This window comes from Oncorhynchus gorbuscha, linkage group LG09 (genome assembly GCF_021184085.1).
Source record: "Oncorhynchus gorbuscha isolate QuinsamMale2020 ecotype Even-year linkage group LG09, OgorEven_v1.0, whole genome shotgun sequence".
NCBI lineage: Eukaryota > Metazoa > Chordata > Actinopteri > Salmoniformes > Salmonidae > Oncorhynchus > Oncorhynchus gorbuscha.
Genome location: NC_060181.1, coordinates 50192359 through 50210794, shown reverse-complemented (window position 1 = coordinate 50210794; position 18436 = coordinate 50192359). Strand labels below are relative to the sequence as shown.

General features: G+C 41.2%; 1 protein-coding gene across 3 annotated transcripts; it reads right to left on the bottom strand.

Moving 5' to 3' along the window:
• Nucleotides 1–1996: 1996 nt before the first annotated feature.
• LOC124043737 (calcium-binding protein 39-like) lies at nt 1997–16950 on the bottom strand. 3 transcript variants are annotated; one of them, XR_006840377.1, is made up of 9 exons: nt 16737–16949; nt 12432–12601; nt 11967–12131; nt 11612–11730; nt 7962–8130; nt 6074–6199; nt 5755–5898; nt 4255–5422; nt 1997–4224 (listed from the first exon to the last, which is right to left on the bottom strand). XR_006840377.1 is itself a non-coding variant. In XM_046362645.1 (8 exons), the coding sequence occupies exons 2-8, from the start codon at nt 12546–12548 to the stop codon at nt 5231–5233; spliced, it is 1032 nt and encodes a 343-aa protein (XP_046218601.1). In that variant the 5' UTR covers nt 12549–12571; nt 16737–16950; the 3' UTR covers nt 1997–5230. The 3 variants fall into 3 exon arrangements, 2 of the variants coding, with proteins under 2 accessions (XP_046218601.1, XP_046218599.1); XM_046362645.1 differs by having other exon boundaries at nt 1997–5422; nt 12432–12571; nt 16737–16950; XM_046362643.1 differs by having other exon boundaries at nt 1997–5422.
• Between the last annotated feature and the right edge of the window lie 1486 nt (nt 16951–18436).

Sequence of the window (18436 nt, the reverse complement as noted above, 5' to 3'; positions counted from 1 at the left end):
CATTGCTTGCCGTTTGGGGTTTTAGGCTGGGTTTCTGTACAGCATTTTGAGATATCAGCTGATGTTAGAAGGGCTATATAAATACATTTGAAATATATCAATGTATTATTCACCATGGCAACCAACGAAATGTATTTCTTAGTTAGGTTGGCTTGTTTGCAGAATTCACAGCCTGCTACGCTTGTGATAAACAAAATGCCTTTTATATAATTAAAATGAAGTGTTAATAATAACCGGTGCAACCGGTCAGCACCTTCGGAGTAAATGCCAGTTGGCTTTTCATAGCATTCAGAGGTCAAGACAGCATGTGTGTGGGAGCGAGAGAGGATCAGACACACACAGTAACACGTGTAGATAACTTCCTATTACCCTTCTCAGAGTTTTAAGAATTGTGTGACATTGTGGAATTTAAAGCTAATTGAAGATGGAAGCAATAGGATTTGAAGCAATAGCCTACCCGCGTGTGGTCAACTATTCCAGCTCGGTTTCATGCTGCTGAGAGAAACATGGGGACTGGTCTTGATAAATCATTTGGGTATTGGTTAGACAACAACTAGGGTGTGGAAATGTTAGGATTATTTCACTTTTAGTACTGTAGCCTACTCCCTACCGGTCACGTTGTGCAGCGCCATATTTTCTTAACAAAAACCCTGAGGTTTTCATTAAATTTTTCTTGGAATAGAAACACCATATTAATCAAATTAATTAAGCTACATTTCTTATTCTCTAGTGCAGCCACTATTTAAAACAGTCAAATGCTTCTCAAATATGCCCTCTGGTGGTCAAACTAGCATTGAATAAAATCTTTATTGGTCACATACACGTGATTAGCAGATGTTATTGCAGGTGTAGCAAAATGCTTGTAAATGGCATTAATGGAACCTATGGCTGACAAATAACGCGCCACAGAATTCTGCGGCAGCCCGCAAGATGCAGTACGACGTACAACTTTTACAGGAAGAACCACTATATGCACTGAATGAAGCTGTAAGCAAGCTGAAGTAGACATTATGAACATTACCTTGCATCTTGTATTGAATAATCAGTACATAACTTAAGGAAATAATTATAGCTCAAAGTAAGCTAGCACTTTGCCTTAATCATTTAGACTAATGTAGACTAATGTAGGCTTTTTAGCTAACTTAATGGCCGCATTTTTAATTTCATCCAAGAAAGGAAGACATAAGTTATATGATAAATCTTTCAATCCTAATGATTAGAGGCCAAGTTTGAGAAAGGGGAGACAACTGATAAGAAAATGTATTGTGAATCAGGGGGCCATCCTTGTTGACTCTGGTGGAGAACAATATATTTTGGTCTGGGAAGGCTGGAGCGCTCAAGGTAACAGAGCCATTATTGTCCTTTTCCATACACAGAGGAGGCTCTATAGACAGGACATCTACAAAGCTACTCTACAGCGGGTAAAACAGAGGAGAAAGGAGGCATTGTTTCAGAGGATCATCCAAGAAGAATTGGAGAGTGCGGCTTTGAGCATGAGGGCCACAGGCAGGGACGGAAAGGCAGAGAGCAGTAGGTGTATCTGGAACAATCATGACATTGGGGTCCACGAGGTGGAGTAGGACAGATGCAGGATGAGGGCTAGGCTGAGAGAAGCAGTGGCGGAGGCCAAGAGGAAGGGGGAGGAGAGGACGTATCTGCTAGGCCTGCTGGAAGAGCAGCTGAGCCTGGCCAGGCAGGAGGCTGCATGGAGGACACTGCATAAGGATGCACTGCAGGCAGAGGAACACAAGATATCTGTCCAGCTTCAAGCACAAGCAACCGAGGCCAAAGACACCATGGAGAAGAGGATGCTGTGAGAAACTGAAAAGAAAGTGTTGAAAGAAGCGCAGGAAGCCAGGAGAGAGAATGAGACTAACAATGGATATAAAGACGCTTGGAAATCAGCTGACAATTAAACTAGAGGCAGGAGGACTCTGTTGGAGCATGCTATAGCTCTACAGAGACCTAGAGGAGACCTTGTAATAAAAACACAAAGTGGCGTCTTAAATTTTTTTAATGTTTCCACACATTCACCTTTTAAAATAAAGCTATGTACACATTTAATCTTTTCCCACAGTAAAACTAAATCAGATACACAAAGCCTATGGGAAACAGAGTGAAAAACGTAAAGCATAAACATTTTAAAGTTAAAAATGAAAATTTTGAATCACCCAACAATTATTTAGCCTTGATAATTGTATATTGCCATTGAGTTGTTATACTAGCCAAGTAACCAGAGGTCTGAAAATGATCTGAAACATTTAGCTTTATATTTGATTTCCTCTAAAGAAATTATTCAGTTGAAGTTGTGATAAAACATTTTGATTAATGCTTGGTGTACCACAAAACAGGTGATCTGAAATTCCAATAAATAATAGTATGTGGGCTGATTATAGTGACCCAGATTAAGCCTACAGTACTAAACTGCACTTTTTCCAAAAGTCCTAGAATACCATCTCTAGTCCAGAAGTATTCCATTCATGGTTTATCACATTTGCAGTTAATTATTTGCCAATTAAAATGAATTTTATCTGGGCCTGTGAAGTTGGCGTTATGTTTGGGACTTGAAATGCATTATTTTCCACCTCAAATTACCTTTGGTTAAGAAAATTGAGCACATACATGGTCTTAACAATCAAATAAAAATTCTGAAAGTAAGGCAACATTCATACTTTTGTGGGGCCAATCCTGTAATTCATTATGAATTGACATGAGGCACCCAACAAATACATTTTGTTGAAGTCTTTCCCCTAAGAGAAAACCAGGTCCCACTCCCTGCTTAAGTTCAAACAAAAACATTGATTTATTTAGCATGCATAATACAAACCAATGCGGTTTATCCAAAATATCAAATCAAATATCTTGTCAAGGAAAGTAGAGAACACAGCAATTATGAACTCAAAACCCCATGAGGTATATACAAGAATTGTGCAAAACAGACACCATATATTTTTGTAATCTGTTATTATGCAATTTAAGTGACACCAGGTAAGGTAAAAACGCTGTCATTTCAAGATACTCTTTTTTTTTGTTCATCTGGGCAATTTACAAAGTAATTATTGATAAGAGTCGAACACCCATTAAGAGAATGTGGCCAATTTGGTGCTTTGGATTCAACATAAATCATCCCAATTGGCTTCAAGTTTGACAATGAAGGTCATTATGTGGAACATTTAATGTGTTTAACTTCTACGGGATCAGTGCCCCCCCCCCCCCCCCACCACCACCACGGGAAGGTTGAGCTAACGTAGGCTAATGTGATTAGCATGAGGTTGTAAGTAACAAGAAGATTTCCCAGGACATACCAGATATGGGCAGAAAGCTTAAATTCTTGAATGAATACCATGCTATTGTTTGAGGAGAGTGCACAGTTATGAACTTGAAAATGTATTAATAAACCAATTAGGCACATTTGGGCAGTCTTGATACAACATTTTGAACAGAAATGCAATGTTTCATTGAATCAGTCTAAAATTTTGCACATACACTGCTGCCATCTAGTGGCCAAATCTAAATTGTGCCTAACCTGGAATAGTACATTATGGCCTTTCTCTTCCATTTTGAAGATGGAACAAAAACGCATGTTTTTTTTCTTTGTATTATCTTCTACCAGATCTAAATGTGTTATTCTCCTACATTAATTTCACATTTCCACAAACTTCAAAGTGTTTCCTTTCAAATGGTATCAAGAATATGCATATCCTTGCTTCAGGTCATGCGCTACAGGCGGTTAGATGTGGGTATGTCATTTTAGGCGAAAATGGAAAAAAAAGGGTCCAATCACAGGCCTCTGCAATGGCTTCCTGAAAAGTGCATCTAATTGCATGAGAGTGAGGCCTGAAACACAGCATGCAGCTCATGGAAGCCCACGCTTACTAGCATCTTAGGCTCTATAGTATCAGAGCTCGGGCAGATTCTGTTGCACTGCAACATTACAGTGTTACTTTTGTGTTGCATTATTGTTGTCCGATAAGATACGTGTTAGTAATAGTATTGGGAGGATACATCTTATCAGTTGTCTGCAAAGTAATATTATTAAGTGATCATTTCTGAAGAAAAAACATCTTCATATCTCACACCAGTTCCTAACTGCATATGAAAACTAGCGAGCATCTGGGCGGGGAAAAAGAGAGTGCCAACATTGGGATCAATCAGCGTAAAGAATGGATGGCTGCCTATGGTCACCCTGCAGCGTTATCCGATAGTCTATTTTAGTCTACTAGCCTGGCTCCTACCAGCCTGGCTCCTACCAACCTGGCTCCTACCAGCCTGGCTCCTACCAGCCTGGCTCCTACCAGCCTGGCTCCTACCAGCCTGGCTCCTACCAGCCTGGCTCCTACCAGCCTGGCTCCTACATCACAAATGTAATCGATTCATGTTTCATATTTTTTTTACTGCCATCTCTGATGGATTCTATTAGGACAACTGAAGCAGAGGACTCGCATCTTTGAGCTTTCTATTGTCACTTTGTATGCTGTTAGGAGCTGGACTGAAGATAATTACGTAGTTATCAACTAAAGACCTACTTCAACCCAAGTGTTTATCCCAAGCAAAGAATAATACCACTAAGGTCATCCACATATTAAAAGTCCCAGATCAATGAAAGAGCTCTTAAATAAAGCAATAAACCAAGATATTATGGAATTTGTTAAGTGTGGTGTTAGTTACAAAATAAAATGTTAACTATTATAGAATAACGCCAGCAAAAGAATATCTTGATTTAAAAATTCTAGGTCCTAAAATATCATATAGGACATCGCCTTTTAAAAGCTTGCAAATCCATTTTACATTTCCTCACCAAGTTTGGTGAGACTTTGCCTGTTGTCAAGAGTTTATTCCGTTTTGTGTTGACCACGTATCCTAATTTCCCAGGAAATTGCTCAGGTGTGCTACTGTGCTTAAGAGAATAATGGCGTGTTTAAGGTCCAATATAACATCATCTGACAAAGTGCATTGATTCATACGAATTGGTTGAAATAGCTGTTCTTGGGTTTAAATAACTGTTCTTGGGTCACTCTTGTTGTGTGTGCCTTAAAAATTACCTCCGTTCCCACATGAGCATTAGAAACTTAAAAAGCGATGAGGAGGGAGTTTGTACAATATATTTGTCCTATGTTTGAAGTTAAGAGAAGGGAAGAGTAATAGATTCTAGTCAAGCATGACTCCCTCGCTCGCTCTCACCATCATTCTCACTCTCTACCACTGAACTGGCGTCCCCCTGCCTGTCCCCTCACGCCTCCTCTGGTGGCGGGGGCCTCTTCAGGTCGCGGATCTGCTTGATCAGGTAGTTCTTCTCATCACAGAACTGTTCGTCCTCAGAGCGATCTGTCTGGAAGTGGCTCAGGAAGTCCACCAGCTTGGCCTGGTTCTTCAGCAGAATGTCCAGCACAGGCTGAGTCTTGTTGGGGTTGGCCACAAACACCTAGGACCAGAGCGGACAGTCTTTGAATTGAGTGCCATAGCCTGACATCTATTCTAGTTGGTTAACTGGTAAATGTATACCTTAGTATATGTTAATGGAATCATTTATTTAGAATAATACAACAGTATGAAGTTAACTAACTTTTAAAGGCAGCATTAATATTTCTACATCCTTTATAAAGACTGAGAATGATAGATTAGGGGATGAAAATGTGAATAACATGTATTTTAGGTCAAGTAACCCAAAACGGTGGAAAGTAGGACAAGCAGAGAATGAGGCCAGAATCTGTACCTCAGCCTTGGCCGATCCCTTAATAAAATATTTCTACACACCTTGAAGACATGGAAGGCCTCAAACTGGATGTTGCGGCTGTTGTCTCGCAGCATGTTCATCATCATCTTCAAGTTCTCTGCACGACTGATGTACTTGGTCATCACAGTGAAGTTATGTCTGTCCAGAAGAAGCTCTCCCAGGAGCTACAAAACAGTTTGGTTAATAATATAAAGGAGGGTCATCATTGCTTTTAGGATAAGTTAGTAAGATATTTCAGTAACAGAATAAATAATTGAGTCACATGGGAGGTCAAAACTTTAAAATGTTGGGTTTTATGACAAAGTGATACCATGAAGCATCAAACGTGATATAGAGTACCTTCAGGGACTGCCGTTTGGTGACATAATTCTCAGAATGCAGTAGCTTCTCATATTCTGTAAACACCCTGTCATAATTGGTCTCCAGAAAATCTGCGCACATAATCTTATGTCTCGTGAGAAGATCCTAGCAACACATGAGAGAAAATAACAGGATATTAGATAAAGAAATAACAGATCATACTAAGGACACGAGTGCTAACGTCCTGTCCAGGGGATGTACAGTGGGGCAAAAAAGTATTTAGTCAGCCAACAATTGTGCAAGATTTGTTGGCTGAGAGAGGCCTGTAATTTTCATCATAGGTACACTTCAACTATGACAGACAAAATGGAGAAAAAAATCCAGAAAATCACATTGTAGGATTTTTAATGATTTTATTTGCGAATTATGGTGGAAAATAAGTATTTGGTCACCTACAAACAAGCAAGATTTCTGGCTCTCACAGACCTCTTCTTTAAGAGGCTCCTCTGTCCTCCACTCGTTACCTGTTTGAACTTGTTATCAGTATAAAATACACCTGCCCACAAACTCAAACAGTCACACTCCAAACTCCACTATGGACAAGACCAAAGAGCTATCAAAAGGACACCAGAAACCAAATTGTAGACCTGGCTGGGAAGACTGAATCTGCAATAGGTAAGCAACTTGGTTTGAAGAAATCAACTGTGGGAGCAATTATTAGGAAATGGAAGACATACAAGACCACTGATAATCTCCCTCGATCTGGGGCTCCACGCAAGATCTCACCCCGTGGGGTCAAAATGATCACAAGAACGGTGAGCAAAAATCCCAGAACCACACGGGGGGACCTAGTGAATGACCAGCAGAGAGCAGGGACCAAAGTAACAAAGCCTACCATCAGTAACACACTAAGCCGCCAGGGACTCAAATCTTGCAGTGCCAGACGTGTCCAGGCCCATCTGAAGTTTGCTAGACGGCATTTGGATGATCCAGAAGAAGCTTGGGAGAATGTCATATGGTCAGATGAAACCAAAATATAACTTTTTGGTAAAAACTCAACTCGTCGCGTTTGGAGGACAAAGAATGCTGAGTTGCATCCAAAGAACACCATACCTACTGTGAAGCATGGGGGTGGAAATATCATGCTTTGGGGCTGTTTTTCTGCAATGGGACCAGGATGACTGATCCATGTAAAGGAAAGAATGAATGGTTCCTTGTATCGTGAGATTTTGAGTGAAAACCTCCTTCCATCAGCAAGGGCATTGAAGATGAAACGGGACTGGGTCTTTCAGCATGACAATGATCCCAAACACACCGCCCGGGCAACGAAGGAGTGGCTTCGTAAGAAGCATTTCAAGGTCCTGGAGTGGCCTAGCCAGTCTCCAGATCTCAACCCCATAGAAAATCTTTGGAGGGAGTTTAAAGTCTGTGTTGCCCAGCAACAGCCCCAAAACATCACTGCTCTAGAGGAGATCTGCATGGAGGAATGGGCCAAAATACCAGCAACAGTGTGTGTAAACCTTGTGAAGACTTACAGAAAACGTTTGACCTCTGTCACTGCCAACAAAGGGTATATAACAAAGTATTGAGACAAACTTTTGTTATTGACCAAATACTTATTTTCCACCATCATTTGCAAATAAATTCATAAAAAATCCTACAATGTGATTTTCTGGATTTTTTTCTCTCATTTTGTCTGTCATAGTTGAAGTGTACCTATGATGAAAATTACAGGCCTCCATAATGGTTTCAGTGAGAACTTGCACAATTGGTGACTGACTAAATATTTTTTTACCCCACTGTACTTGTGCATCAAGCTGCCTCACGATACAGGAGGTTGGACATAGGGCAGGAGCCTTTCTGGCTCGGACAAGGCTTAGTTATAGTAACAACATAGGCCATAAAGAAGTGAAAAGCAGCAGTGTACCTTGAATGAAGCAAAAGCATCTGAGGCGATGTCGAAGGTGGACAGCTCTACATAGCGGAAGAAGCAGTAGAAGTCTTCAGAGAAAAGAACGCTGCGCGCCAGGGGCTCATGACGCAGGCACTCCCTTAGCATCATCCCACAGTTCAGAGCCACTTCCGCACTCTCGTACCTGCAAAGGTGGGATTCATGTCAGTAGTGCTCAACACTACTACATGGGTGTGTTTTGTTGGTGATTATTCATTTAGGATCTGTTGTGATTGTATGCACGTGGGTCTGTAAATAGGGATGTGGAGGTCATGAAATTTTGTCAGATGACTGTCAGGAAATTGACTGCTGGTCGCACGGCAATTGATCGTTAATTAACAAACATGTTTAGCATCTCCAGGCCTCCACGCACACAAGCATTTGGAACATTATATATATATTTTGAAGTCTAATAAATCCATTTTTATATACACCATCACAAATGCATTAAACCTGCCTAAAATAAATAAAGAAACATATGAAGAAAATGTATTTCAGAAGAACAGAATGAGTTGGCCAACTGTATGTTATCTGGCTATGCACCATTCCATAGGCTATTTCATTTAGCAGACGCAATGTGCTAATAAGTGCCATTATTTTATATTAAGAAGAATATAATTTACTTAAATTAATAAAATAGAAAGGATATTTTTCCCATTCCGGAGTGAGTGCACAAATGAAGAGGCTATGTTGAGCATAAAAGTGATCATTTGAAAAAAAAAAAAAAGTCCTATAGACTAGATTTAGAGTTATTTGGCAAGTTTAGTTATGAAAGATAGAAATCAAAACAAATATGGGCTGCATGATGCAACTATAGCCTATTTATGATGTGAGAAACTCACAAAAAAAGTTTGCACTCGTTTTTCCAATCATGCTGGGTAGTCTACTCCGGTTTTAGAGCTGGGCATGTGCTTAATATGAGCAGCTGAGAAATAAATATAGTTGCAGCTGGGATCCTCTTTTTAGTGGCAACCATCAAAACTCTGCTTTCACAGGATTGCATATAGAAATGTCTGGGCTTATAAGAACACATTTCACTCCACGCATCAACCACTGTTTGAGGAGCATGCGGCCTCTTGCTGCGCTCTTGCTGTGCTGTATCACATTTAATTTTTGAAATTTTAATTTGACCTTTATTTAACTAGGCAAGTCAGTTAAGAACGAATTCTTATTTTCAATGACGGCCTAGGAAAAGTGGGTTAACTGCCTGTTCAGGAGCAGAACGACAGATTTGAACCTTGAAAGCTCAGGGATTTGAACTTGCAACCTTCCGGTTACTAGTCCAACGCTCTAACCACTAGGCTACCCTGCCGCCCCAAGGGAGCTCTCCAACCCTGTTCCTGCAACCTTGTGCTTCATTTGGGAAATTTAAGTGAAATCTGTTTAGGAACATCGATAGTAATAGGTTCACAACTAAACATATTTAATTAAACTGTTGAAAGCCCCCCTCTCTGCATACTTGAGAAAGGAATGAAGGAGAAAAAGGAAACGCAAAGTGGTGAGATATTCTGTAGCTAAAAGTAATGTCAGCCTAAATTGTTATTTTATTTAATGCCCTATTACAAGGCTATTCAACATTGAATTCACTATAAATTCTAGGCTAACTCTGTAAGCCAATGAACCAATAGCATTGCCTAGGCCTATACGTTCTCTCCCAAACTCATTGATAGAAAGTTTGGAGCGTAGCATACGTTAACCAGTCCATCATGTATGCATTATCCAGTGCACACTCAAAGGCGATTACTAGTATTTGTTAATTGTTTTAGTATAGGCTAGACCAATTATGTAAAAAAAGACATCTTAAATCTTTATATTTTATGCTGTGCGTAATATACATAAAGGCCAAATAATTTATCATTCAGTTATTTATTTTTTAGCTTGGGCTCTTCTATAGGCCTATGCGTAAGCTCTAATAATATTGTCGTTCTGAATGAATCATCACCTTAGAAAGCGCTGTCCATTTTGTTGTGTTCAGCTTTGAAAAAACATCCACAACGACCAATGTTTTCCACTCAGTTCCATGAAAATAAAAGAGAGCCGCACACTCTAGGAGCTCAGATGCAAAAATGTAATTACCAACGTTTCGACAGCCAAGCTGTCTTCATCAGGGTATAATCACAAACACTGCGGGATGACTCGTTTATATAGTGTCAAAAGACACAGGTGTCTGTAATCATGGCCAAGAGTGGCCTAATATCATTGGTTAATAATCAAATATTAAAATGTCATACAAAGAACAGCATACAAACAACAAATGAATAGCATATGATCATAGATTAATTTGACTATACAAGTTTACAAACAATTACAATGGCAAAGTCACAATAATCACAAGAATGGCTTCAGATTAAAGTCTACGTTGAGACCGAAGGGCGCAACGGTCTTTAAATTAAAGATCCAGGCAGCCTCTCGTTTTAACAATAAATTATCAAGCTCACCCCCTCTCCTAGGGACGGTGACATGTTCGATGCCAATATAACGCAGAGACGAAATCGAGTGGCCTGCCTCCAAGAAGTGGGCCGCAACTGGATAAGTAAAGTTTTTATACCTAATGGTGCTACGATGCTCTGAGATATGTACTTTTAAGTCGCGCTGTTTTACCTACATAATTTTTACCACAAGGACAAGTTATAAGATAAATAACTGCCTTACTGGAGCACGTAATAACACCTTTTATTGGGATCGATTTCCCTGTTTGTGGGTGTTTGAAGGATCTACATTTATAAGTGCCATTGCATTGAGCACAGCCATTACATATATAATTTCCATCCAGTAGGGGCGCAAATAGACATTGTTCAGGAATATCTTGGGGTGGTAAATCAGAGTTTAACAATTGGTCTGAGATTTCTGCCCCGCGAGAATACGACCAAGGGAAGGTCCGAAAACACATTACCGAGACTATCATCGTATTTTAGGATGTGCCAATGTTTGTGAACAATTCCCTTAATTTGTTCAGAGCACTTTGAATAGCGGGTAGTTAGAATGCAAGAATGAGTCTTTTTGCAAGACTGACCTTGAACAAGGTCATGTCTCGTTTTGTTTTGAATTTTCTCAATGGCATTATTAATCTGATCATCATAGCCCCTCTCCTTGAACCTTCTTTGCGTCTCAGCCATATTTCTGTCGAAATCGGATTGTTTTTTGCAAATTCTTTTGATTCGACAGAATTGGCTCAGTTCCAACCTGCTGTTGAACTTCTTTCCTCAAATTGATCGATCACAGTGAGGTGAGTTTTCAAAACATGATACTGCTTTGATATAATTTTCAATTGCATTTCTATTAATATCAATGGCTAGAGGGAAAATATAGAGCAGAGTACCAGGCCATTAGCGACCTGATGGTCGTGAGCGAGTTGGGTACTACCAACGCATGTCCAGAGTGCATAAGAGGAGATTACTGTGACAATGGTCACGTGGAAATTTACTGTGGTCACGACTCATGACTGCCGGTCCGCGGTAACACGGTCACCGCAACAGCCCTATCTGTAAATGAACAAACAGGGGAGTTAAATGCCTGAAAAGGCAATGAAAATGGGGACAAACCTAATTAAAATAGATAAATAGATGCCTCTTGCTTATCATGTCTACTGATCTAACAGATGGCAAATGGGCAGCTTTGAGACTCACCCTTTCAGCAGCATGAAGAGGATCTGTGGGTGTGAGGAGATATACTCAACCGTGGGCGTACGGGTGCCAATCTGACGCCGTACAATGTTGCTGAACAGCTGGACCACATCCTTCTTTCCCTGGTGGACGATGATGATAAATATTACAATCACTGAAGAATAGGAGGGTGATACCCTATGCGCATGTTTAAAAAATACTGAGATAAAGGAATGAGAGGCCCACAGAACACAGTCACTCCCCAGTGCTTTATGCTCCTCCCTCTTCTGTATTGATTCATACATCCACTATGGACTACCGTTGTATCCTGAATATATTTCCCCCACACACAAAACTAATGGGAAGAACATTTCCCCACCTCAAAATCAATCCTTTGCAGGTTTGCAATGAGAGCAATAAGGAGGTTGGTGTTGTAGAGCTCCTGGGCCAGCTGGGCAACTGCCTCCGTTTGGGGCTCCTTGTCCCCTGTACCACACAGCACCTCTTTCAGAGATGACAGGTTCTTCGACACCTCTTCTGCAACCTGGTGACAAGAAGATATGAGGGAACAGCACTTAGTTAAAATCAGGGGCTGCATCTGAAATGGCACCCTATTCCCTATAATGTAGAGCACTATTAACCAAACCCATATGTCTCTGGTCAAAAGTAATGCACTATATAGGGATTAGGGTGCCATTTCAGACGCATCCAATTACTCTCACGCCATTTCTATATGATGCTGCTGTCTTGATGCTCAAACGTTAGAGACTAACTTTAACTAACAAAGGCCAAAAGACAATTTCTAGCGTGCTCTCAAAACAGCAGTCCACAAGTACCACCTGACCTTTTCACATTTTTTGCTTTCTGCCGCATCCAGCTTTTCCAAGTAAGCCACGTTCTCCTTCAGACTCTTCACAATCTCTGCTGGGCTCTTCTGAGACTTCCCGAAGGGGAAAGGCATGATGAGAAGGTGATGAGTTGAGTCTGGAACGGGAAGAAAATGCACCGCTTTCCCTTTGGATAAAATGTATTGCAGACGAATGATGAGCTATTACGTAAACAAACTGCAGCACACATGATCTGACTGAGATCATGGCCTATACAGTCACTGAAAAATGCACATTACAGTACACTATGGTAACCAGAGCCACACATACAGTTGAAGTTGGAAGTTTACATACACTTAGGTTTGAGTCATTAAAAATCATTTTTCAACTACTCCACAAATTTATTGTTAACAAACTAGTTTTGGCAAGTCGGTTAGGACATCTACTTTGTGCGTGACACAAGTAATTGTTCCAGCAATTGTTTACAGATTATTTCACTGTATCACAATTCTAGTGGGTCAGAAGTGTACATACACTAAGTTGACTGTGCCTTTAAACAGATTGCATAATTCCAGAAAACAATGTCTTGGCTTTACAAGCTTCTGAGAGGCTTACTGACATAATTTCAGTCAATTGGAGGTGTACCTGTAGATGTATTTCAAGGCCCACCTTCAAACTCAGTGCCTCTTTGCTTGACATCATGGGGAAATCAAAAGAATTCAGCCAAGACCTCAGAATTGTTTTTTTTTGTAGACCTCCACAAGACTGGTTCATCATTGGGAGCAATTTCCAAATACCTGAAGGTACCATGTTCATCTGTTCAAACAATAGTACGCAAGTATAAACACCATGGGACCAAGCAGCTATCATACTGCTCAAGAAGGAGACGCGTTCTGTCTCCTAGAAATTAAAGTACTTTGGTGGAAAAGTGCAAATCAATCGCAGAACAACAAAGAAGGACCTTGTGAAGATGCTGGAAAAAACCGGTACAAAAGTATCAATATCCACAGTAAAACAAGTCCTATATCAACATAACCTGAAAGGCCGCTCAGCAAGGAAGAAGCCACTGCTCCATAGCTGCCAGACTACGATTTTCAACCCCACATGGGGACAAAGTTCGTACTTTTTGGAGAAATGTCCTCTGGTCTGATGAAACAAAAATAGAACTGTTTGGCCAGAATCACCATCGTTATGTTTTAGAGGGAAAGGGGGAGGCTTGCAAGCCGAAGAATACCATCCCAACCGGGATGGCAGCATCATGTTGTGGGGGTGCTTTGATGCAGGAGGGACTGGTGCACTTCACAAAATAGATGGCATCATGAGGAGGAAAATGATGTGGATATATTGAAGCAACGTCTCAAGGCATCAGTCAGGAAGTTAAAGCTTGGTCGCAAATGGGTCTTCCAAATGGACAATGACCCCAAGCATACTTCCAAAGTCAAAGGCAAAATGGCTTAAGGACAACAAAGTCAAGGTATTGGAGTCTTCACAAAGTCCTGACCTCATCCTATAGAACATTTGTGGGCAGAACTTAAAAAGCATGTGCGAGCAAGGAGGCCTACAAACCTGACTCCGTTACATCAGCTCTGTCAGGATGAATGGGCCAAAATTCACCCAATTTATTGTGGGAAGCTTGTGGAAAGCTACCCGAAACATTTGACCCAAGTTAAACAATTTAAAGGGAATGCTATCAAATACTAATTGAGTGTGTATGTATGTAAACTTCTGACCCACTGGGAATGTGATGAAAGAAATAAAAGCTGAAATAAATCATTCTACTATTATTCTGACATTTCACTTTCTTAAAATAGTGGTGCTTCTAACTGACCTAAAACAGTGCATTTTTACTAGGATTAAATGTCAGGAATTGTGAAAAACTGAGTTTACATGTATTTGGCTAAGGTGTATGTAAACTTCCGACTTCAACTTTACATACATACACACACACACACACACAAAAAGTATGTGGACACCTCTTCAAATGAGTGTATTCGGCTTTTTCAATTCTTCAAATTGATGCACTGCTAGAGCTTCCCTGGTCCACTGTAAGTGCTGTTATTGTGAAGTAGAAACATTTTGGAGCAACAACAGCTCAACCGTGAAGTGATTAGGCCACATAAGCTCACAGAAAGGGACCGCCGAGTGCTGAAGCGAGTAAAAATATTCTGTCCTCATTTGCAACACTCAATACCAGAGTTCCAAACTGCCTCTGGAAGCAACGTCAGCACAACAACTTCTTGTCGGGAGCTTCATGAAATGAGTTTCCATGGCTGAGCAGCTGCACACAAGCCTAAGATCACCATGTGCAATGCCAAGAGTGGCTGGAGTGGTGTAAAGCTCGGCCACCATTTGACTACTTGTTTTTGTAACTGATGCAGTAGAATCAGATTTTATTTTTTATTTTTTTACTCATGGAACAGGGGGGACTGTGAAGAGACACACTCTACAGACAAGTACACATGGATTTTGTATTGTAGATATGTGATAGTAGAGAAGTGGCCTGAGGGAACATACTTAATGTGTTGTGAAAAGTGTTATGAAATGTCATCTAATATTTTGAATCGTAAATAACTGCCTTAATGTTGCTGGACCCTAGGAAGAGTAACAGCTAATGGGGTTCCTTTATAAATACAAATACTCTGGAGCAGTGGAAACACGTTCTCTAGAGTGGTGAAGCGTGATTCATCATCGGGCAGTTCGACAGACTAATCTGGGTTTGGCAGATGCCAGTAGATCGCTACCTGCCCCAATGCAGTGCCAACTGTAAAGTTTGGTGGATGAGGAATAATGGTCTGGGGCTGTTTATGGTTTGGCTAGGCCCCTTATTTCCAGTGAAGGGAAATTTTAACACTACAGCATACATTCTAAACAATTATTTGCTTCCAACTTTGTGGCAACAGATGGGGAAGGCCCTTTCCTGTTTCAGCATGACAATGCCCCCATGCACAAAGCGAGGTCCATACAGAAAATGGTTTGTTGAGATCGGTGGGGAAGAACTTGACTGGCCTGCACAGAGCCCTAACCATCGAACACCTTTGTGATGAATTGGAACTCCGACTGCATGCCAGGCCTAATCACCCAACATCATTGTCCGACATCAATAATGCACTTGTGACTGAATGGAAGAAAGTACCCGCAGCAATGTTCCAACATCTAGTGGAAAGCCTTCCAAGGAGAGTGAAGGCTGTTATAGCAGCAAAGGGAGGGGGCACTCTATATTAATGCCCAGAATTTTGGAATGAGATGTTCAATGAGCAGGTGTCCACATACTTTTGGTCATGTAGTGTATTCATATATGGCTCTGATGGTAACTGACAAATCAAATCATGTCCTGACAATGGCATATTTGCTCATCACCATAATTAGCCTAAGCTGTAGGCTACATTGACAGCTACACATTATTTATCTTTTTGGTCTTTTGCACCCCAGTATCTCTACTTGCACATCATCATCTGCACATTGGTCACTCCAGCGTTAATGCTAAATTGCAATTATTTCACCTCTATGGCCTATTTATTGCCTTTACCTCCCTAATCTTCTACATTTGAACACACTGTACATAGATTTTTCTATTGAAATTGACTGTACGTTTGTTTACAACTCTGTGTTGTTTTTGTCCCACTGCTTTGCTTTATCTTGGCCAGGTCACAATTGTAAATCATAACTTGTTTTCAATTGGCCTACCTGGTTAAATAAAAGGTAAAATAAAAATATTTGTGGTCAGACAATAGAAAACAGAATGATCAGATCACAGAAATCAACTGGGTCAAATCTAATGCAGGGTCCCTGGGAGCTACATGTTAGGGAGTTAGCTAGGTGTTTATCTGTATTGGGCCATCCCCACCCATAGCCAAATGGTAAACTCTTATGAGTTACTGGTGATTTTCCTAAGTAATATCCGGATGTCACTCAAACGTGCTGATTAAATCGCTATTATTGTATGCTACCTTTCAGTTAGACCGTGGCAATGAGTTCGTTGAGGATTAGTTAGAACTGATGATTGATTATCTAGCTCCTTATATTTTGGCTTGCTAGATAGCTTAGTTTGTTGACATTGTGCATGAACCTGTAGGACACTGTCAGCTAGCTACCTAGCCAGACAAATGTTCATCTTGTCTCGCTAACTTGGCTGGCTAAATCAAATTGCGACAACACACTGAATAACCACGAGAACACAGTCAAATACAATTTCCAGAAAGTTGCTAGCTATCTTAGTAGCAAGCGAAAAGTAGCTATTAGTTCAAAACAACGAACGATTAGCAAACTCACAGCTGGCTAGCTAGCTAGCTCGTTTAGCACGCTACAGTAGCTTTTTAACTCACCAAGCTTAGAAGGTAACTTCGAAATGTTAACAAAATGTCCTTTGGGAAGTGTAATACTTATACTAACCCTATACACCACACCTATTAACGAACTTCATCACTATCGTGCAAAATTATTTTCTCGTGATCTAAAAAGTATTTCTACTGGCTAGTTGTTGTCAAACAACTTAATTTCCCCTAACTCCTCGTTCTGGAGAACAGGGCGGTTATGTTACGTTTGAGATGTTCGATTGACATCATTTTTAAACCAATCAAACTTAAATGATGGAACGACACGGCCCTAATCCCCGCCCCTGAACTCAAAAATTGCATCAATGTTGCATTGATACATTATAATTAAATCTATTAAAAATATAATTTCTACAGATTACAGTAACAGATGTTTGAGGATACATTGTAGCAAACCCTGTGTACCGTTTTCAATCAACTTGGAAACTTATTTGAAATGCTCATCAAAATACTGCATCTAACAGTAGTGTCATGCAGGTGAAAGAGGACCCAAAAGCGACTTGGCGAAAACAGAGTCTTTAATCCAGTAAAGTAAATACAAACAAAAAACACAACTTTCACTCGAAATGACGAGGACAAACTGGAGACTCGATCTTGAACAGCAGGTGAACAGCAGGTTGCCTCGGGAAGGCACTTGAACCAGACAGACTCAGACACCTGCTCACCACGCAGCATCTGAGGAAAACACGACACGACAGGGCGATACACAAACACAGCACGGTGAATTCTAGACAAGGAACCGACAGGACAGGAACGGAACACAAAGGAAGAAATAGGGACTCTAATCAGGGGAAAGGATCGGGAACAGGTGTGGGAAGACTAAATGATTGATTAGGGGAATAGGAACAGCTGGGAGCAGGAACGGAACGATAGAGAGAAGAGAGAGCGAGAGAGTGAGAGAGGGAGGGGAGAGAGAGGGATAGAAAGAGGGAAAGAACCTAATAAGACCAGCAGAGGGAAACGAATAGAATGGGAAGCACAGGGACAAGACAAGATAATAAATGACAAAACATGACAGTACCCCCCACTCACCGAGCGCCTCCTGGCGCACTCGAGGAGGAATCCTGGCGGCAACGGAGGAAATCATCAATGAGTGAACGGTCCAGCACGTCCCGAGACGGAACCCAACTCCTCTCCTCAGGACCGTAACCCTCCCAATCCACTAAGTATTGGTGACCCCGTCCCCGAGAACGCATGTCCATGATCTTATGTACCTTGTAAATAGGTGCGCTCTCGACAAGGACGGGAGGGGGGAGGGAAGACGAACGGGGGTGCGAAGAAAGGGCTTGACACAGGAGACATGGAAGACAGGATGGACGCGACGAAGATGTCGCGGAAGAAGCAGTCGCACAGCGACAGGATTGACGACCTGGGAGACACGGAACGGACCAATGAACCGCGGAGTCAACTTACGAGAAGCTGTCGTAAGAGGAAGGTTGCGAGTGGAAAGCCACACTCTCTGGCCGCAACAATACCTTGGACTCTTAATCCTGCGTTTATTGGCGGCTCTCACAGTCTGTGCCCTGTAACGGCAAAGTGCAGACCTCACCCTCCTCCAGGTGCGCTCACAACGTTGGACAAACGCTTGAGCGGAGGGAACGCTGGACTCGGCAAGCTGGGATGAGAACAGAGGAGGCTGGTAACCCAGACTACTCTGAAACGGAGATAACCCGGTAGCAGACGAAGGAAGC

Coding starts and splice junctions, on each gene's coding strand:
- LOC124043737 (XM_046362645.1), bottom strand. CDS start 12,548: ATGCCTTTCCCCTTCGGGAAGTCTCAGAAGAGCCCAGCAGAGATTGTG. Junction 12,132..12,431: donor AAAGCAAAAAATGTGAAAAG/GTCAGGTGGTAC, acceptor TCTTGTCACCAG/GTTGCAGAAGAGGTGTCGAA. Junction 5,899..6,073: donor CCAAACGGCAGTCCCTGAAG/GTACTCTATATC, acceptor ACTGTTTTGTAG/CTCCTGGGAGAGCTTCTTCT.